The 22,077-nt window shown below is 44.2% G+C and overlaps 1 protein-coding gene across 1 annotated transcript in view; it reads right to left on the bottom strand.

Moving 5' to 3' along the window:
* Positions 1-5,025: 5,025 nt before the first annotated feature.
* LOC127046996 (tetraspanin-36-like) overlaps positions 5,026-22,077 on the bottom strand; it is a 47,924-nt gene continuing 30,872 nt past the window's right edge. Inside the window, exons 3-7 of the mRNA XM_050944783.1 lie at positions 21,029-21,103; positions 19,133-19,228; positions 14,526-14,678; positions 8,394-8,477; positions 5,026-6,358 (exon numbers count right to left, since the gene is read on the bottom strand). Coding sequence (XP_050800740.1) covers positions 6,272-6,358; positions 8,394-8,477; positions 14,526-14,678; positions 19,133-19,228; positions 21,029-21,103 — 495 coding nt within the window. The 3' untranslated portion in view covers positions 5,026-6,271. The remainder of the gene's footprint in view (positions 6,359-8,393; positions 8,478-14,525; positions 14,679-19,132; positions 19,229-21,028; positions 21,104-22,077) is intronic.

Below are 22,077 nucleotides of genomic sequence, written 5' to 3'. Positions count from 1 at the left end.
AAAATAAATGGATACTTTAAAAACTTAATTCCATTGTGCCTGAGCTCCCCGTCTGTAAAAGGTGGATAATAGCACTCCCTCACTTGAAAAAAATTATTTCCTGATGTTTGTGAAGCATAGGCTCAGATCCTCAAAGGTTTATAGACACCTAACTCCCACTGACCTCATGGCTTTAGATACTACAGCCATGAGCACCATAAATCAGCCCATGAAGAAATGAATACTGTGCAGTATAAATAAGGCCTGGGGGACACATTGCATGATAATAAAATAGTGACGGTTCATTCAGGAAACACAAGCCATTCTATGCTTGGAATGAGGTGGGTGACCTGTAGGGGGAAAAGATAGCACAGGGCCATGCAGTAAAAGGTAGCAGCATATTGCTGGTGCCCAAAGAGGGTGAATTAACCTTGCAGGTTAAAAAACCAGCAGCCAATTAAGGACCCCATTTTTATTTATTTTAAACAATTTTGTTTTTAAAGCCAATCCCTGACTGTGGAGGAAGCCTGATCCATGATTTTCAAATGCCTCAGCTTAGCAATGCTGCTGGGTGCCACCTAAAGTTTCCCTTATGTTGGGGGACGCATGCCAACAAAACCCCTCAGTGTATGTAGGCTAGTCCCTCTTCCTCATAGTCACAATCTATGGGGCGTGCCCTCCCAACCACACCCTCTGTGGGGGGATGGAGAGTCCCTCTCAACCCCGCTTGGTGGCGGGGATTTCTGTGTAGGCAGAATGGGGCAATCCTCTTGGAGTTGCCCCCATCACAGCTGGGGGGTACTACTTGTGCTCAGGCTCCCAGGCTTGGTGAGGATAAAATCCCTCTCGCTGTGCGGGGCCCCCGCAAACTCCTTCTGCCAGTAAGGCCACACCCTCTTATCTCTTATCAAGAGTCACCAGCCAGCACCCAAGAAGGAGTTCTCCGCAGCAACTCAGTACCCATCGCATGCAACATCACCCCGCAGACCACGGGGTAACTCCAGTTCCTCCATCTTGTTACCTAGGCTCCTCGCATTAGTGTACAAACCTTTTAATTTTCGGCGTTTGGCGTCAGTGACATTCTTTCCCCCGTCGTGCACAAACTGTCTGCCACCAGCATCACCCGTTACTCTGGTTTCTACTCCACTATTCCTCCTTGGATCAAATCTTGGGGCCACAAGGGTATCCCCGCTCACTTTGTTTACTTCCCTCTCCGGGTTATGTTCTGGCGTGGAGATCTCCCGAACATTTCCCAACCATCTCCCCCAACTTTCTAGTTTAAAGCCCTCTTGATGAGGTCGGCGAGTCTCCATCCTAGAATCCTATTTCCCTCCTTGCTGAGATGAAGTCCATCCTGAGCAAACAGTTGTCTATCCGTAAATGCGTCCCAGTGACCGTACATCCCAAAGCCCTCCTTATAACACCGCTCCCTGAGCCATCTGTTGATCGCCATAATCTTGTCCCTCCTTCGTCGCCCCGCTCTAGGAACCGGCAGAATCCCACTGAAGATCACCTGAGCCTCGATGTCTTTAAGCCTCTTCCCCAGTCTGAAATAGTTCTCCTTGATACAGTCCAGTGAGTAACTAGCTGTATCGTTCGTTCCCACATGAAGGATAATCAACGGATTTTTTCCCGCTCCCGCTAAGATCGTATTCAGGCTCAAGTCCACATCCTGTATCTTAGCCCCCGGCAGACAGCACACTCTTCTGTTCTCCCGATCCGGTCTAGTTACAGGCCTGTCTACTCTTCTCAGTAGAGAGTCTCCAATCACGTAGACTTGCCTTTTCCTGGTGACAATGCGATTCTCCGGTCTATCCCCCACAGCAGCTGGCCGTGATTCCTCCTGATTTGTATTCGACCTCACAATCCTCCTAGGGCTCGTACTTGATGTTGCCTCCACTGACTGCTCCCCTCCATCTGCAGGACTAGCTGCTTGCCTCTTCTTCCTTGCCGTTACTCCTTCAGCAACCCGCTGTGTTCCATCTTCCTTTCCCAACTCAGCAAACCTATTCCTGAGTTCTATTTGTCCATCGCTGGCCCGTCTTATCCTCTGTCTGGTTCTCCTAGTGACATGCTTCCACCGTCCACTTTCCTCACTCAGCAGTCCCTCCTCAGAGTCCTTAGGTCCTGCTTTTGTCCGCTCGCCTGAACTTGTCCCCTGTGCCTCATCATGTCTGTGTTCCATCATCTGCTCAAATCCCCTTCTAAACTCAGCCAGAGTTTCCACTTGCATCTCCAGTCCCCTTACCTTTTCCTCCAGCAGCTCTATCAGACGACACTTCATGCAGATGAAACTCCTTTCAGGTGCTCCCTCTAGGACCATGTACATGCCGCAGCTGCCGCACCCAGTCATCCTCAGTGTGTCTGCACCTGCTGCCTCTGCCTCCATCGTAGCGCTGCAACTCTGTGCCTGGCAATCCACAGCTCACACCGCACCGCAGGCCACCGACCAGCGCAGGGCTGCCTCTTCCCTGGTCTGCCTTCCCGGTTCCTCTGCCTTGGTCTCCCCTGTAACCTCCCCCTGGAAACTCCCACTGAAACTCCCCTGTTAGCCGCTCTGTTCGCCGCCTCCTGTGCCGCTGCAGCTGACTGGGGAAGAGGCTTAAAGACATTGAGGCTCAGGTGATCTTCAGTGGGATTCTGCCGGTTCCTAGAGCGGGGCGACGAAGGAGGGACAAGATTATGGCGATCAACAGATGGCTCAGGGAGCGGTGCTATAAGGAGGGCTTTGGGATGTACGGTCACTGGGACGCATTTACGGATAGACAACTGTTTGCTCAGGATGGACTTCATCTCAGCAAGGAGGGAAATAGGATTCTAGGATGGAGGCTCGCCGACCTCATCAAGAGGGCTTTAAACTAGAAAGTTGGGGGAGATGGTTGGGAAATGTTCGGGAGATCTCCACGCCAGAACATAACCCGGAGAGGGAAGTAAACAAAGTGAGCGGGGATACCCTTGCGGCCCCAAGATTTGATCCAAGGAGGAATAGTGGAGTAGAAACCAGAGTAACGGGTGATGCTGGTGGCAGACAGTTTGTGCACGACGGGGGAAAGAATGTCACTGACGCCAAACGCCGAAAATTAAAAGGTTTGTACACTAATGCGAGGAGCCTAGGTAACAAGATGGAGGAACTGGAGTTACCCCGTGGTCTGCGGGGTGATGTTGCATGCGATGGGTACTGAGTTGCTGCGGAGAACTCCTTCTTGGGTGCTGGCTGGTGACTCTTGCCCACATGCTCAGGGTTTAGCTGATCGCCATATTTGGGGTCGGGAAGGAATTTTCCTCCAGGGCGGATTGGCAGGTGCCCTGGAGGTTTTTCGCCTTCCCCTGCAGCGTGGGGCACGGGTCGCTTGCTGGTGGTGTCTCTGCAGCTTGAGGTCTTCAAACCATTTTTGAGGATTTTAATAACTCGGTCCTGGGATAGGGGTTGTACAAAATTGGATGGGTGGGGTTCTGTGGCCTGCCTTGTGCAGGAGGTCAGACTAGATGATCAGATTGGTCCCTTCTGACCTATGAGTCTATGAGTCTATGAGTCTATCCCTTGCACTCCCAGGTGGTCTCACTTCCCCCTTAAGGAGCCTTTCCAGATTGGCCTGTGTCACTCTGACACCACCCCATTCAGCTAGTTTATTCCTGGGATTGGCTCTTGAGGCCTGGCCCTATCCTTCCCCTTCTGCTGTAGTCCCTTTACAGCTTGGTCACAGCGCAGCCCACGGAACTCCCATTGGCTTCTGGCACAGTCACTTCTGGCAGCGCTCACCGCCCCTCCCCTAGAGAGCATTGTAGAGCTCCTCCGCCCTTTGTCAGTGTGCGCCGGACCAGCCTTAGCTTTCCTCTTGACCTGTCTGGATGCACCCATGTTCTTTCCAGACTCCAGTCCAGGACCACCCTCTGGGCCTGAGCCCTGGTATCTGAGCCAGCCAAGCATCCTCCCACCCACTGCCAGGGCCCAGAGTGACCTTCATTCCTGACCATGTTATTCATTAGTTGTCCCCCATTTTCAGTTGGTTCCCAGGTCCAGTGGTCCCTTCCGCAAAGCTGGGGGAGGGACCTTTACATGTAGGTGGACTTGCACCCACCCACCTCCCAGGATTTCCAATAAGGACAGGGAACCGAGTGCCAAGCCTAGGCAATGCCCCATGGCTAATCCTCCTCTCCTCCCGGCAGGGCCCCAAGCCCCAATTCCCTTCCCACCACTGTCAGGAACCCCAATCCTCTCAGCCAGACACACCCATGCACACTGCTCCCTCCTCCCCCAGCCAGGCACATCTGTACCGCCAGCCAGCTACACCACCATTCATACCCACACATTACATCTATCATAGCTAGACACAGCTGCATCCCCGACACACACTCCAGGCAAGCACACCTGCCGCCCCTGCACACAATACGTGTACCCCGCCACTCTTACTGTCACACTACCCCCCATCACAGGCTATTATCCTCTCCCCACAGCCTGTCACATCCACACACACCCCAGCCAGTCACAAACACTGCTTTGGAAGGCACTAGTAGGCTTCTTTCACTGAGCAGAGCATAAGACAGGACTGCCTCTTTCATAGCCCTAGCCCAGGTACTTTTGGAAAGGAAGTGTTTTCTCTCATTGAGAATGACCTGGCTTACCTCTTTCTCATAAATCATTTTTAAGACGGAACGAAATGCAGTAATGAGTGGCATTTCTTAATTGGTTAAAATATATTCCAGAAGGGTTTTTTGTTTTGGCATTAAGAGAAGACAAAGCCCACAATACCCAAATGTTTAAATAAACAAAACAAAAAAATAACCATTCCTAACACACACCTACCCAGGAATATACTTAAGTCAGCAGTTCTTCTTTCCATCTCTTGAGAAAAAGATAGACTAAAAGCTCACATTCAGCCCATACTCCTTTTTGACATAGCTTTAGAGAAACACATTCTATTCTATTCCTATAGCAAATGTTTGCCTCTCTCAAGAGGATATCTGCTGTTTCTTTTCTAACAGTCTCTATCATCCAGACTAATCCCTCACCCTGGTTTAACAAGAAAAGAAACACAAGGAATGGAATAATTTCAAGGTTGACATTTACAGCTGTTAAGAGGGATTTTTGCAGCTCTATGTGACCCAAAAGGTGATCACATTCAGCAGACCTTCAAAAAAATAAAAAATCTTAATGACTCAAAAAGAGTACTATTCAGAATTGTTTGCCATAATGTAATAGGTTCTTGAAATCGTTCAGTCACCCAGAGAAGCATGAAGAAAATGTGTAATTTAACAGTAAGAAATCCTCTGTGCAGCCACTTCCATTAGGTCACCACTTTAAATGAGAACTGTAACAAATCCCCAAACCTCATATTCCCAGTGGGACCAATCCTGCAGCTATTCATGTAAGTAGTCCCACTGACTCCAAATTCATTGTAAGAGAGACAAATATAAAAACATCAGTACAGATAACATTTTAGAACTTGGTATCAAAATGGGAAAAATTAAGTGCCTTGCCTCAGAAATTCTTGATTTCAAATTAAAAGAACCAGAGATTGGCCAAAGTGATAACTTCTAATTCAGACTTCCCCAGTGTTTGGAGATACTCAGATCTGAGGGGTTGATTTATCCCCTGGGTAGACAAAAGAGACAGCTGCAAACCTTAGATCTGGATTTTAAATTTGCCCAAAGTTCAGGGGTGTCTTGATCTGAGGATATGATTCATGCTCGTCTTTAAAGCAAACCGAATTACAGCAGTTACAAATTGGAGAGAAAAAAACACGTCAGCAACAGTGAAATGTAGCCTTGAATAATAATGCTTCTAAACAGGAATATTCAAACCTTCTGTTTACAGATTTCTTTTGCTGCTTGAACATTCGTCATGGGACTGATTTCTTGTTGGAAATACTGAAAACAGTCTAGAATGCACCATGGCTGCATTATCGGTTTAATGATTAAAAACAATTTCTTCTATAAGTTTCAGGTTACAAACAGGTCTGACAAATGTAAAACTTGCAAGAAGTAGGGTTTCTTTTTGGAGTCTATCACAACAACATTTGCTGTCATTTTAGAGAATGCCACACAGTGTGAAACTGCCTTAAAGAAAGTCGAGGTACATGAAACCAGAGTGTTACCAAGGGACACTGCACACTGAAGTAGTCATTTCACATGATACACTTTAAACCTTTGCAAATCTTAACAGCGTTCTTTCTGATCATGTAAATAAAATACAGCATTTAACAAAGGGGTAATACATTGTCCATTTGGGGCATCTATACAAATCCATTTTATCATCAAGAAGCAGATGAAAAATGATCTTTCCATCGCTTTATCAAGCAAATACCCCTGAGTACAGGGGTTGGTAGCCATTGTCTTCCCTCTTGCATGTGAGCACACAGACACTCAGCATTCCAAAGAACTGAAAGGGAAAAAAAGGATCTTTAGCTTTTCTATTTCTTTTGGAGGTTGAATTTATTGTACGTTTTATCTATGCTTGAATTAAATTTAACCTCTCTGTGGCAGGGATGTTGTCTTCTACATATTTGTAAAGTGCATTGTAGATTAACAGCGCTCTAAACAACATAATACTGAGAAAATAAATGTATCAATTTTTTAAAGATGTCTTTAAAGGTCACTTTTAAATAGTGATATGGACTCTGGGTTTTCTCCCACTGTTTTCCCCATAAATATATTCCAGAAACATTAATTCCTAGGCAGCATTTGCTGTGAATATGGCTGTGCTGGATTTAGAATGTAGATCTGCAATATGTTTAAGCATATACAGGTATGCAATAAAAGACAAAAACATATTATGCTATGATAATTAGAAGAGAGCAGAAGTGGTGATTGATGGAAGAACTGACTACAGTCAATTACAAAGAAATAATAGTGATGAGAAGATAAAATTTATCAGACTGTGGAGGAATCAGAAGCCCCTTCACTAAACTAATTTAATTTGAGGGATAGCTCAGTGGTTTGAGCATTGGCCTGCTAAACCCAGGGTTGTGAGTTCAATCCTTGAGGGGGCCACCCAGAGATCTGGGGCAAAAATCAGTATTTGGTCCTGCTAGTGAAGGCAGAGGGCTGGACTTGATGACCTTTCAAGGTCCCTTCCAGTTCTAGGAGATTGGTATATCTCCAATTATTAGACTAGAAAATATACTCTAGCTGCCAATCGTGCCCTGAGAGTGAACTAGGAAAAGGAAACTTTTGACTTTTATCACCAAATCAGGCCCTCCTCCTACATTCAGATCTGCACTGATGGACCCTTGCTCCCACATTAATCCAAGTGTAGGGCTCGGGCATTAAACAGTAACAACAGTTACTTTGATACAACTCTTTTATAGTATGTCTATAATTTAAGAGAACATTTTGCTGCCATTGGCTTTGACATGTTCTTAAGGTTAGGCTTGACAAAGCCCTGGCTGGGATGATTTAGTTGGGAATTGGTCCTGCTTTGAGCAGGGGGTTGAACTGTGACCTCCTGAGGTCCCTTCCAACCCTGATATTCTATGATTCTATGTCCTCTTCAGTCAATGGGGAAGAGGATCGGAATCTCTGGAAAAATGATAAAAGGGACAATGATAAAGGAGAAATTATTAGATTAAAATTTAGGGACCAAATCTTCTTAAGTATGGAAAGTTTAATGCCAGGGTTTAATCAAAATCTAATTTTTACTCTATGCAATTTTATTTTTTCTTTCCATTTCTCTCAGTTTGAATATTAAAAACAAGCTAGTCAGTTTCATGCTTGCTTGTATTTAATTTGCAGTCAATTTCATTCTCCGGTTCCCACACAAAGGACTATTTATTTGTTGTTGTTATTTTAAACAAAACCTTAGCTTTAAAAAAAAAAACTTCATGGAGCCATTTGGTCTTAAGTTATGGAAAATCTTGTATTTTAAAAAGCTACATCTGGGCCATAGCATCCATTTTAAAAATGTAAAAAAAAAAAAATGCATCTCTTCGCAAATGACTAATACAGTTCAGCCTTTCACTTAGTCTCATCAAGTCTTTTTCTAATTTTGGGCAGGACCCTCCCATCCCCAAATGCAGGCAGAAAAAGAGAAAACTGGTGCAAAACTGAGACATGAAGTTACAAGTAAGGATACAGCAGCTCCTTGGCATGCTCCCTCTTCCTCTCTCTCAGCCTGTCAAACCCCCTCCATTCAAAAACCATGCAGCAGGAATGCAGTGGGTTTGGTTAGTGTGTTCTTGCAGCCTCCTCTCTGACCCAAACAATTTCCAAGCAGAAATCCCTGGGAAAATTGCTGTGAGACGCAGTATTCTCCCTCCCCACCTCTCCACCCAGCTTTTGCTCCCCTGGAAAGGGATGTCATGCAAAGCCATGGAAAGAGCAACCAATTGCAGCAAAGTTACTTAAGGGATTGTGCGAGTAGGAAAATGGCACTATTTTCTGTGGGGGAAGAAATGTACGTTGTTACAATTAAATACCTTTATGATGGCAAATCCTAGGATCACGAGCATAGCATAGCTCAATACAGCCTGTAGCCCATTTTCCACTTTCTCTGCACAGCCCTGTGGAGATGTAAAAAAGGAAGATTTAGCTGCCATTTGATTACACTATTAAACTGAGAACAAACTAACAAATTCAATACAATGGGGCAGGTTTTGCACAAAATCTCACAGGGGCAGGACCCTTTGCTGCCCTGCTATGACCCATGTGGTCAAGGGCAGCAGCCTTGGCCTTGAAACAAGCTACTGCTCTTGCACTGCTCAGGAGATGCACTTGACAATCTAATAACTCTGCCATCTATAGTTTCTATGAGTCTTATATGGCTCCGTTCAGTGGTGTCCACAAGGTAAAATGAGGGTTTGTGGGTCCCAAAGTGGGGAAGATGGGTGCAATTTTTTTCTGAATTAAACCCTATGAATACTGAATGAATGTCATAATTTATTCCAGACTTTAATATAAACTCTAGGGTTGGTAGCATAATCCTTCTCCCGAGCTGAAGGACTGATTCATTAGTGAGGTAGCAGGGTCATCTACCAAATCCCCAGCACACTTCCCATTAGCAGCTGGGTTTTCCTAGGTTGTCTCCCATCCAGTACTGACCAAGCATTGATTATGAAAACAATATTACTCATATCCTGAAGGTGCCTAAGGGCCAAGCAAGAATGAGGCCCCATTGTGCTAGACACAGTAAAAACATAATGAGAGACAGTTCCTGCCCCATAAAGCTTACAATCTAAACAGTCAAGCCAGATAAAGAGTAGGGAAAAGGGATATAACATACAGAGTGAACATAAGGACAGCCATACTGGGTGAGACCAATGGTCCATCTAGCTCAGTATCCGGTCTTCCAATAGTGGCCACCACCAGGATGCTTCAGAGGGAATGAACAGAACAGGGCAATTCATCCCCTGTCATCCAGTCCCAGCTTCTGGCAAGTTACCTTGGAGATGCAAATATGAGAACAATGTGATGGCTACAAATATCGCCTTCTGAGATTTTTAGTGCTTTTAATATTTAAATCCTTTCAGTGGGGTTATGTAAGGCCAAGTCTACACTACAAGCTTTTGTTGACACAAGTTACATCAGCATACAGCCGCCGCAGTTAGTATACTGCTTGTGCACATGCATACTTGCTTCCTTGTGTTGGCGCTGCGCACAATCACCAGGAGTGCTTGTACAGATGCATGCACCATGGACAGGTATCCCAGTGCACAACGCACCACTATCCAGTCTTTTAGGAAGTGTTGGCATTGCACAGTGGGGCAGAAATGAGTTGTGCAGGAATGAATGGGAGCAAGGGGTCAGCTTCCCAGCATGGAACTGTCTCCGTCCCATAAAAGTCAGCTATATCCCATAATTTTCAGGCCTTTTTAAAAAATCCCATGAACCCTCATGGCCTTCCTCACTCTCTGCACAGCTCTGGACTATTGTCATAAGTGTTGCAAGCAGAGGATGCATGATCTTCCGGTATTTGCAGAGCTACAAGAACCACCAAATCAGCGGTTTTGTCAAGGACAGTTTGCTGAGGGACATAGCAAAAACCAATTCAAGATTGTTGGTGGCATTCACTGAGCATCTGCAGACAGTGGAGCGCCGCTGCTGGGCCTGAGAAATGAGCACTGACTGCTGGGATCACATCATAATGTAGGCTTGGGGTGTTGAACAGTGGCTGCAGAACTTTCGGATGCACTAAACCACATTCCTGCATCTGTGTTCCAAGCTCACTTCAGCCCTCCAGCACAAAGACACTAGAATGAGAGTTACACTGTCAGTGGAGAAGCAGAGAAGTGGAGTGGAGATCACGCTGTGGAAACTTGCAACACCAGATTGCTACCAGTCAGTGGGAAATAATTTTGTAGTTGGAAAATCCACTGTGGGGGGCCATTCATCATCTTCTGCTACACAGGACTGTGACTCTAGGCAATGTTCAGAACACAGTAGATGGATTTGCAGCAATGGGGTTCCCAAAACTGGTGTGGAGCAATAGATGGCATGCATATCCCTATTTTGGCACTAGCCCACCTTGCCATGGAGTACATCAACAGAAAGGGCTACTTTTCTATGGTTATGCAAGCATTGTTGGATCACCAGGGATGTTTCACCAACATCACTGCTGGCTGGTCAGGGAAGGTGTATGACACTTGCATCTTTAAGAGCTCAGGACTGTTCAGGAACTTTCCTTCCTGACAGGCAGACTACCATTGGCAATGTTGAAATACCAATAGTGATCCTAAGGGACCCAACCTACCCCTTGCTTCCCTGGATCAATAAGATGTCCACCAGCCTCCTTGACAGCACCAAGGAAAGATTCAACTACTGGCTCAGCAGGTGAAGAATGACTGCTGAATGTGCTTTTGGTAGATTGAAGGGACACTGGATGCTGGTTTGTTCACAAGACTGGATCTCAGTGAAAAAACATCCCAATGGTTACAACTGCCTGCTGTGTCCTGCATAATATCTGTGAAACAAAGGGGGGAAAAGTTGCTGCAGGGAGGGAAGTGGAGCAGCTGTCTATTGGGTTTGAACAGCCAGACACAAGGGCTATTAGAAGGGCTTAACATGGAGCTATACGGCCCAGGGAGATTTTGAAAGAGCACTTTAAAAGCAAGCCACAGTAGGTCATTGTGATGTACTGTGCTCTATCTGGCCCTGCTGTTTTGGGGCCAGTCAGGAATTGTGTGACGCTTGGTGTATATCTATGAATATAACACTGTCAATGCAGCTATTAATTTTGTGGTGCTTGCTGTCCATTTATGATATTACATTGTGTTTGTCACTGGTTCTATGAGTTGTGTCAACATGTACAATAACAGGTAAGTGGGTGCTTTCAGTACCACTGGGCATTGTGCAGCATTTAAAAACAAGTTACACAAGCACCTGTCAGAGACAGTCTAGTTATACTTGGTCCTGCCACAGAGTAATAGGCTGGACTTGATGACTTCTTGAGGTCCCTTCCAGCCCTACATGTCTATGATTTTGTGATATGCTGTGAATTAATAAAGATGAATTACTTTCCAAAGAATAGACTTTTTTTGAGAAACAAAACCAGAGCAAAGAAAAATCTGTGCGATAACTTAATAAATTGATGGAACAGAACTTTAACAAGGGGAAAGAACATTCATGTCCATTTTAGCTACACATACAGGAACCGTGGCTTTCACAGGTCGGCATGTGTGAAGCTGTGGTTGTCCTTACTGTCCCCTGGGGCAGAGTGGCAGGAGAAGGATGCAGCCCCTGATGCCACATGGAATGCTGAGGTGGTGTGCGGAGGTGTGTAATGGAGTTTTCCACAGATTACAAATGGAGATGAGCTCATGACTGCTGACCCTGTAGATTCACAAGAGTCTGTGTTTACTGCTGGAGAAGCCCCGTTATGTCCTCATGCATTTCTCACTCCTTTTCCTGATGGTGCTCTTGGGTCTTTCTACTGTCGGCTCTTTCCTTCTCCATACAATCTGCAACATTCATCCTCTAGGGCCCCTGCTCACAGTCTAATGCAGCACTGGCTTGCAGGATCTCTTTGAATATGTCATCCTGAGTCCTCTCCTTTGTCTTCCTTATCTTGCTCAGGCGCTGCACAGGTGTGGAAGGGAAACCCTTCATGGCTGCAATGGCAGCAGCTACAGACAAAACACACAGAGGAACCATTGTCAGTATAGTCACAATGGAAAGCAAAAGTTAAGATTCAAAATTTCCTTCCCTTGCTTCCTTCAAGTTTTAAACAATACAGGCTTATTGACACTTCTGCTTTGGTGTGCTTGTGCATGACACCACTCAGAGCTCGATCCCTGGTGAGAACGGCCCAGCAGGGTAAGGGAAATGGGGAAGGAATTGCTTGGTTGCATGAAAATTAATATAGGGCAATGGCTCTGAATACTGGCACCATTTTCCGCAGGAAGTGGTGCTTTTAACTGATATCTCACTCCTGAGGGTGACAGGAGCACAGCTGCTGCTGTTGTCCCATAGCCTCCCAGATCCATATGCTGCTAGCCTGTGTACTGCTGACAGACATGGGAAAGTGTCCTAGTGCAGAGGAAGAAATAAGGCTGTCATCCCTTGACTCCTTCAGGAGAAGATTGCATAATATCTCCATGTAAGTTTCATTGAGATCTCTCTGGACGATTCAAGGTACATCCCTGTGTACATAAACAAACTGCGCCTCTAACTCTAGAGGGGAATGAAAAGCAGATAACAATGCTACCTCTGTGTTGTGACAGTGTGTATCCCCAACACAGCCCTTGCACACTACTGTAATAATCTTTGTACAAGGTAAGACTATTGAGAACATGTGGTGAGAGAACCTTTGCTTTGAATTTAACATAGTTTGTTAAGTTAGGCATGAGTTGCATTTTATCTTTATTTCTTTTGTAACCATTTCGAGCTTTTTTGTCTCATTACTTGTATTCACGTAAAATCTCTCTCTTCGTGGTTAATAAACTTGTTTTATTGTTTTATGTAATGCAGTGTGTTTGAACTGGAGTGTTTGGGAAACTCCATTTGGGATAACAGGATTTGTGCATATAAAATGCACAGACTTTATATGAGCTTGTATTGTCCAGAAGAGGACTGGGCAATACAAAACGTACATTTCTGGGGAAAAGTCTGGACTGGAAATGTGCTGGGGTCACCCTGCAGTATAACTCAAGCAGATAAAAGCCCAAGTGTGGCCGGCAGGTTGCAAGTGCACACAGACATAGCTGGGAGTGATTTACACACTAGAGGCTGTTTGTGAGCAGTCCAGGAGAGGAGGCAATAACAGCAAAGGCACCCCACATGAGAGGGCTGGGGTGACACAGCTTCTCACTAGTCTAGATTGTACCCTGGGTATGTCACATTGTGCTGCTACCTATTCTAGTACGAGTAAATTAATTAAAATCAATAGCTGTGTCCTGTTAAGTTGGGGGCACCATCAGTACATTGTAATGGAAAATACAATTACACACTTACCCGAGGTTCCATTCCCCACACTGGGCTCGCCCATGCTCAACTGCTGGAACTGAGTGGACTGCAGTGGAGCCTCAAATAGGTCCTGGCTCACGGCATAGCTGGACACTCTCACTCACAAATCCCACATCCTCCTCATCCTCGTTGTTCATGGCCAGAGTCTGTGGTTGGGCTCCTCGGAGATATCCACAGCGGTCTGCGGGGGAGGGGGTGTCTCCACCAAGTATGGCATGCAGCTCTTTGTAAAAGTAGCAGGTCTGTGGTTCAGCCCCAAATCGACTGTATGCCTCCATGGCCTTCTGATATGCCTGATGCAGTTCCTTCGCTTTCACACAGCACTGCTGCTAGTTCCTGTCATACTCCTTTTCCTGCATCCCCTGTGCAATCTGCTCATGGATGTCCACATTTCTATGGCTGGTCCATAGCTGTGTTGCACAGCCTCTTCTCCCCACAGGCCCAGGAGATCCAATATCTCCGGTCTACTCCAAGCCAGAGCATGTAGCTGCCATGGTCAGCAGCACAGTTACACACAACAATGGAGAGCTGCTAGGTGTGCTTACCAAGCTGGACAATCAGGAAAAAAGCTCTTCAAAATTTGCAGGGCTTTAAAGGAGGACAGGCCTTCTGGCCTCTGTGACCCCTGGGCAGTGGAGTTCACAACTTTGCCCAGAATGGTCAGTACTAGAAATTGTGGGACAGCCACTGGAGACTGTTAGGGTCAACATAGGTGCTGCTTCGACCGCAGTACATCGTCCATGGCTCAACACTGCTCAAGGAGGCGTGTTAGTGAGTTGCTGTTACAAGGCACTTACATCAGTGGGAGACAAATTTAAGTGTAGACACATGCCCAGCTAGGTCAATGCAAGGCAATGCAACCTAACTTTGTAGAGCAGAGCAGGCCTAAGGAGGGGATTAGTTAGATGAAAAGACAAAGGAAGGAAGGGGCAGAACAGGTTGAAGCAAAGAGCCAATCAGCACAGGAAAAATAATGTTTAGAGTAAAAACTATAGAAAATAGTCTGATGAGATCCTCAGTGTTTGTGAGTCCCTGCTTGGACTATCTTTTGCAGCTGTTCTGCCAGCTTCAGCCTTTGGCTGGCTCAGAGGAATCTAATGAGATCACAGCCCATGGTGGCAGTTTCCAGTTTCAGGGTAATTTATCCTCACCTGCATATTGAGATCCTGTGGCTCATTCAGATGTCCTGTGCAGTTCTTAATGTCTTGTTTGCAGCAGCTCAGAGGAACACTGTTATTGCCAGTGGTATTAAACCACTGGGTGGTTGTCCAGTCGGTGTAGTTAGTTACTCCACAACATCGAAGCTGTAAAACAACAAATAACTAAATTAATGCAAACAAAGTTAAGTTGTACCATTCTTAGGAATGTCATGCAGGAAAGTCTCTGCAAGATGCTGAATAATAAAAAAATTACAGTATTCTAAAGTAATCCATCAAAACACTGCAGTCACACTGTTGTAAGGTGTAGTGAATTAGACCACTACAGTAGTGGGATTGGTTTGCTTGTTTTTGTTTTTTAAAGGAAAATGCCCTCCAGTCCCACTGAAATCAGAATTCAGAGCTCTCAGCCCTGCACAGCATTTGGCAAATACAGCACTTTTCTTCTGCAGATACTGTTACACAGTCTAAAAATAATGGAAGGAAGAAAAGGGAAGTTGCTTCATCAGCACGTGAACTACAGATAGAACAAAAACAAGATCAGAAATACATCCTTTTCTTTTGTTAGTAATATTATTTGTGCTACAATCACAATGGAGGACAGATTTATACAAAAATCTCAATACATAAAGAAGCTCCATAAGAACATAAGAATGTCTAAAGGTCCATCCAGCCCAGTATCCCGTCTACCAACAGTGGCTAATGCCAGATGCCCCAGAGGGAGTGAATCTAAGAGGTAATGATCAAGTGATCTCTCTCCTGCCATCCATCTCCACCCTCTGACAAACAGAGGCTAGGGACACCATTCCTTATCCATCCTGGCTAATAGCCATTAATGAACTTAATCTCCATGAATTTATCTAATTCTCTTTTAAACCCTGTTATAGTCCTAGTCTTCACAACCTCCTCGGGCAAGGAGTTTCACAGGTTGAATGTGCACGGTTTGAAGAACTTCCTTTTATTTGTTTTAAACCTGCTGTCCATTAATTTCATTTGGTGGCCCCTAGTTCTTATATTATGGGAACAAGTAAATAACTTTTCCCTATTCACTTTCTCCACACCACTCATGATTTTATATACCTATCATATCCCCCCTTAGCCTCCTCTTTTCCAAGAGGAAAAGTCCTAGTCTCTTTAATATCTCCTCATATGGGACCCATTCCAAACCCCTAATCATTTTAGTTGCCCTTCTCCGAACCTTTTCTAATGCCAGTATATCTTTTTTGAGATGAGGAGACCACATCTGTACAAAGTATTCAAAATGTGGGCTTACCATGGATTTATATAAGGGCAATATGATATTCTCCATCTTATTTGCTACCCCTTTTTGAATGATTCCTAAAATTCTGTTTGCTTTTTTGACTGTTGCTGCACACTGCGTGGACGTCTTCAGAGAACTATCCATGATGACTTCAAGATCTCATTCCTGATTAATTGTAGTTAAATTAGCCCCATTATATTGTTTGTGTAGTTGGGGTTATTTTTTCCAATGTGTATTACTTTACATTTATCCACATTAAATTTCATTTGCCATTTTGTTGCCCAAACACTTAGTTTTGTGAGATCTTTTTGAAGTTCTTCATGGTCTGCTTTGGTCTTAACTATCTTGAGCACTTTAGTATCATCTGCAAACTTTGCCACCTCACTGTTTATCCCTTTCTCCAGATCATTTATGAATAAGTTGAAGAGGATTGGTCGTAGGGCTGACCCTCAGGGAACACCACTAGTTACCCCTCTCCATTCTGAAAATCTACCATTTATTCCTACCCTTTGTTCCCGGTCTTTTAACCAGTTCTCAATCCATGAAACTATCTTCACTCTTATCCCAAGACAACTTAATTTACATAAGAGCCTTTGGTGAGGGACCTTGTCAAAGGCTTTCTGGAAATTTAAGTACACTATGTCCACTGGATCTTCCTTGTCCACATGTTTGTTGACCCCTTCAAAGAACTGTAATAGATTAGTAAGACATGATTTCCCTTTACAGAAACCATGTTGAGTTTTGCCCAACAATTTTTGTTCTTCTATGTGTGTGACAATTTTATTCTTTACTATTGTTTCAACTAATTTGCCCGGTACTGACATTAGACTTACCAGTCTGTATTTGCCGGGATCACCTCTAGAGTCCTTTTTAAATATTGGTGTTACATTGGCTATTTTCCAGTCACTGGGTACAGAAGTTGATTTAAAGGACAGGCTACTAACCCTAGTGAATAGTTCCGCAATTTCACATTTGAGTTCTTTCAGAACTCTTGGGTGAATGCCATCTGGTCCCGGTGACTTGCTAATGTTAAGTTTATGAATTAATTCCAAAATCTCCTCTAGTGACACTTCAGTCTGTGACAATTCCTCAGATTTGTCACCTACAAAGGACGGCTCAGGTTTGGGAATCTCCCTAACAGTGTCAGCCATGAAGACTGAAGCAAAGAATTCATTTAGTTTCTCCGCAATTACTTTATCATCTTTAAATGCTCCTTTTGTATCTTGATCATCCAGGAGCCCCACTGGTTGTTTAGCAGGCTTCCTGCTTCTGATGTAGTTAAAAAATATTTTGTTATTACCTTTGGAGTTTTTGGCTAGCTGTTCTTCAAATTCCTTTTTGGCTTTTCTTATTACATTTTTACACTTAATTTGGCAGTGTTTATGCTCCTTTCTATTTACCTCACTAGGATTTGACTTCCACTTTTTAAAAGATGCCTTTTTATTTCTCGCTGCTTCTTTTACATGGTTGTTAAGTCATGGTGGCTCTTTTTTAGTTCTTTTACTGTGTTTTTTAATTTGGAGTATACATTTAAGTTTGGCCTCTATTATGGTGTCTTTGAAAAGTGTCCATGCAGCTTGCAGGGATTTCATTCTAGTCACTGTACCTATTAATTTCTGTTTAACTAACCTCCTCATTTTTGCATAGTTCCTCTTTCTGAAATTAAATGCCACAGTGTTGGGCTGTCGAGGTGTTCTTCCCACCACAGGAATGTTAAATGTTATTATATTATGGTCACTATTTCCAAGTTACAATTACAGTTCTCTTGTATCAGATCTTGTGCTCCACTCAGGACTAAATCAAGACTTGCCTCTCCTCTTGTAGGTTCCTGTACCAGCTGCTCCAAGAAGCAGTCATTTAAAGTATCGAGAAACTTTGTCTCTGCATTTCGTCCTGAGGTGACATGTACCCAGTCAATATGAGGATAACTGAAATCGCCCATTATTATTGAGTTCTTTTTTTGATTTTGATTGATTTTGATTTTGATAGCCTCTCTAATCTCCCTTAGCATTTCATCGTCACTATCGCTGTCCTGGTCAGGTGGTCGATAATAGATCCCTAATGTTATATTCTTATTGGAGCATGAAATTACTATCCATAGAGATTCTGTGGAACATGTGGATTCATTGAAGATTTTTACTTCATTTGATTCTACATTTTCTTTCACATATAGTGCCACTCCCCCCTCCCCACACAACCTGTTCTGTCCTTCTGATATATTTTGTACCCCTATGATTATGTGCCACTGATTGTCCTCACTCCACCAGGTTTCTGTGATGCCTATTACAGCAATATCCTCCTTTAACACGAGGCACTCTAGTTCACCCACCTTATTATTTAGGCTTCTAGCATTTGTGTATAAGCACTTTAAAAACTTGCCACTGTTTATTTGTCTGCCCTTTTCTTATGTGTCAGATTCTTTTTTATGTGAATGTTTCTTGGCTGATCTGGCCCATACTTTATCCTCTCCCATCCTCTCCTCTTGACCAAAACCTAGAGAATCTCTATCCATAGACTTTCCTCTAAGAGACATCTCTGTCCGATCCACATGCTCCTCTCCTCTCCTCCCAGTAGATAAAACAGACCAAATTTCCACAGCACAATAAAAATTCCTAATATTTATTTATTATGAAAGTTGAGATACTATGGTGATACATAGCAGCATAGGACCTAAGGCAAAATAAATAAAAACACTCATTTAGGGCCTGATCTATAGCCCATTTAAGCAGGACCGGTGCTAGGGGTTTGAGCGCCCTAGGCGCACGGCCATTTCACCGCCCCATGCGCTGGTCCCCCGGCTCCGCAGTCCTGCCTGCGGATGGTCAGCTGCTCCCGCAGCTCCGGTGGAGCTGCTGCAGTCATGTCTGCGGGAGGTCCACCGCAGCCGCGCGAGCAGCCGACCGTCCGCAAGCACCACTGCGGCAGCTCCACTGGAGCTGCGGACCAGCGGACCCTCCGCAGGCACCACTGCGGCAGCTCCACCGGAGCCGCCTGCCGCCCCCTCTGGCAAAATGCCGCCCCCTAATAATGCTGGCGCCCTAGGCGATTGCCTAAGCCGCCTGAATGCAAGCGCCGGCCCTGCACTTAAGTCAATATGAGCCTTTCTTAAGTCCATTAACTTAAATGGACTTTGGATCAGGGCCCTATGGTCCAAACCTGCAAGGAGCTGAGTACTCTCAATTTCCACTGAAGTGAATAAGAACTGACAGTGCTGAGCATTTTGCAGAACAGGTTTTAGAAAGTAGCAGGCTGATTTTCCCCCTAGAGGCTGTATGCATGGTTTAATGTCTACTGGATATTTTTAAATAATTTTCAGCAGCAGATCAGAAGTTTTCCTAACCTGTTCTTGCAAGTAATCCACAACACCAGACTCCGGACTTTTCCCGTCATATTTCTGGAAGACTGTATGCATTGTGCCTTGCACATCTGTTTTTACCTGAAATGAGAAAACACAGTGCATATTCTGTATAACAGCAGCTCAGAAGCTTCTAAAATGGAAACTTTAGAAGATTCCTAGACTCAGCAAAACTGAGTGCAATGAAAAGTGAAATAATGCTTTTGGTAAAATACTGGTGCCACTTAACCCTGCTGGCATTCTTGGACATAAATAATTCTCCTATTGACTTTAAGAACCCTCTTCTGTGAACATTCATGATGGCAAGCTGATTAGACGGTTTATCTGATACCTACTAAGCTAAGTACTACCTGTCTCCATCTTATTCCAGAAAAATCCACATATTATTTAGGGTTTCGTTCTACACAGCACGTGTGGGTACAATCCTGTTCTGCACTCACACTCCACCCTTGTATCCTGAAGCATTGAGAATAAAGGATCAAATGTGAGAAGAATGGTGGGAGAAAAGGAATTCACAGAAGGAGATTGTGACGTTCTGCTCAGGACACTTAGAGCTGTAAGCCACTATGTCACCTCTCTGTTTCAGCAAGAGTGAGCTTTCCTAGAATTTAAACTGTGTCAGCTCTCTGCCACACCAGTCTGTTTACCTCAGCAGCAAATTCCTCAAGACTCTTCCAGTCTGAACCTTGCTCTGCAGGTAACAATGAGTGAACCCCAGTTCCTGAGTTCCCCCACAGACATCTCTTCGGCAGTGTCTAGTCTCTGTCACTGCAACACTCACAGAAATTAAGTTTGCTGCCTCCAAAGAGACAGGGTACATACCAGCCTGTTAGTTTTGTTGTGGACTCACGCTTACTTCACTACAACAGCACTGAGATGGTTTACAGTAAAACTAAGAATCAGTTTATTAGCAAGAGAAAAAGAAGCCGGTATGGTTACAAACAAATGCAACACTTTCTAGTGTCTAAAACTTAATTTTAGCAAGTTACAATCTTTGGCTAGCAGTTTTCTTACTTCAAGTTACCAGAATCCCTAGCCCTCCAGGCTAGGGGATCCAATTTCCACAGGATCAGAGGGTGCTGTATCCCATGTCCCTCAAGTGACCGATAAAGAAAATCTCTTTTTGTTCCCATGATATTACCCAAAGTACATTGTCTCTGTCTCAAGAGCCAGGAGGGGTTCCTGAGATGCAGCCTCTGACAACCGGTGAGTTCACTAAGTTCCTTCCGCCATTGCTTGTTAGCCCTTTGTTTGCTTTGTTTACTTGTACGTACTTTCATTGTCCTCTGCCTGTAATCAAGCTAGTCAGGCCAGAGAATCCACATTCCTTTATCTAGGACAGGCTCAATGTATGTCTCCTAAACACATTTTAAGAACATATTTCAAGCACACATAACTCATAGACTCATAGACTTTAAGCTCAGAAGGGAGCATTATGATCATCTAGTCCGACCTCCTGCACAATGCAGGTCACAGAATCTCACCCAGCACATCACACTGTACATGTCTGTTTCCCTGGCTTTAAAGTTATTGTGACTAATTATTAACTCTACAAACAGAAATAACCTTTCCTTTTCTTTAAATTGGCCTTACCTTGAGGCAACTCAATTTATTATTATGAGAGGAGCAAGAGATCTCTTTACACATCATGCATACATATCACATAATGATATTCATGACCAGTGTGTCATCAGCTTTTATGATACCTTACTCAATACACTTTTATAGTACAATAAAGTTGTATACAATCAGTTGATTCAACTGCTTTTTCTTTGGGGTCCAGAACCCCATTTCTCACCCTGAAGTGTCTGGACCCTGATTGTCTCAGAGAGCCCTTCTTTTTATTCGGTATTAGAATAGATGTACTAATTTTTAGCTTACCTTTTCTCTGTAAATGAATCCCATAACAAAAGCTGCCACTTCTGCAATAAAGATAATCAGGATAATGACTAGGAACTGAAATCAGAAGAGAGGTACAATAAGAAGGATGATCAGAGTGTTTAGATCAAAATGCAAATTTAGTGCTAAAAAAGTCAGGCAAAGTGTATTGTTATTATCCAGTGTTGTCTCTCCAAACAGAGCTCCAGAAATTTCCTTGAAACAGCAGCGGAATATGACACCTGAACAGTTTAATAATCAGGGCTTCATGGGATCTCAAAGACTTATTTCAAAGGATAAGTACACCACAAAAAGTATATTTACACTAAGAATATGTTTCAGCCATGGGTTACTGTGAAAGGATGCGTCAATTTCACAGTGGCCAGTAAGGAGTTAACTAGTGCCTCACATCTCTAGTAGCCCCACCTTGAATTAAACTGTCTTCAGCACTCATTCGAAAAAGCATGCGCCACCCATGGTAGGAAGATTCTGGTCTCTGCCCACCCAAGACTTTGGAAAGAGGAGTCTGGCATACTTTCTGCAAAGGATTCATTCCTGGTTATACTATGAAAGACCAAGAGGGGCCTGTGGTTAACATCTGTTGACAACACAGGTCACTCTCCTCCTGCAGATGTTGCTAAACTGTTCTTGATTTTCAAAAGCAAGGACCAGATCCTCAGCTGGCGAAACTGGTATAGTTCCATTGAAATCAATGGAGCTGTGACTATTTGCACCAGCTGGGGAGCTGATCCTGACTGTGCAAAGCTCCTTTTGGACAGAAGAGCAGTAAAGTTAATTGAAAATGGCTGATTGGCAGCTACCTTTCCAGTTATCAGGTACAAGACAGAGCTGTCTGAGAAAACACAGCAGCTGTATTGCTGCTGTTTATTCTGTACCACAGAACAGCAGATCTGACTGATAAAGTGTGGGTCAGGAAACTACCTTTTTGTTATTTACAGGCAGCTGTAGCCTGATGCAAAGAGCCATTTGCAATGGCCTGAGGAGCAGCAAGACAACAGACCAGGTTAGGATGGCCGGTCTACCCATAGCTA

The sequence above is a fragment of the Gopherus flavomarginatus genome, chromosome 3 (genome assembly GCF_025201925.1).
Source record: "Gopherus flavomarginatus isolate rGopFla2 chromosome 3, rGopFla2.mat.asm, whole genome shotgun sequence".
In the NCBI taxonomy this organism is placed as follows: Eukaryota; Metazoa; Chordata; order Testudines; family Testudinidae; genus Gopherus; species Gopherus flavomarginatus.
This window is presented reverse-complemented; position numbering and strand designations above follow the sequence as displayed.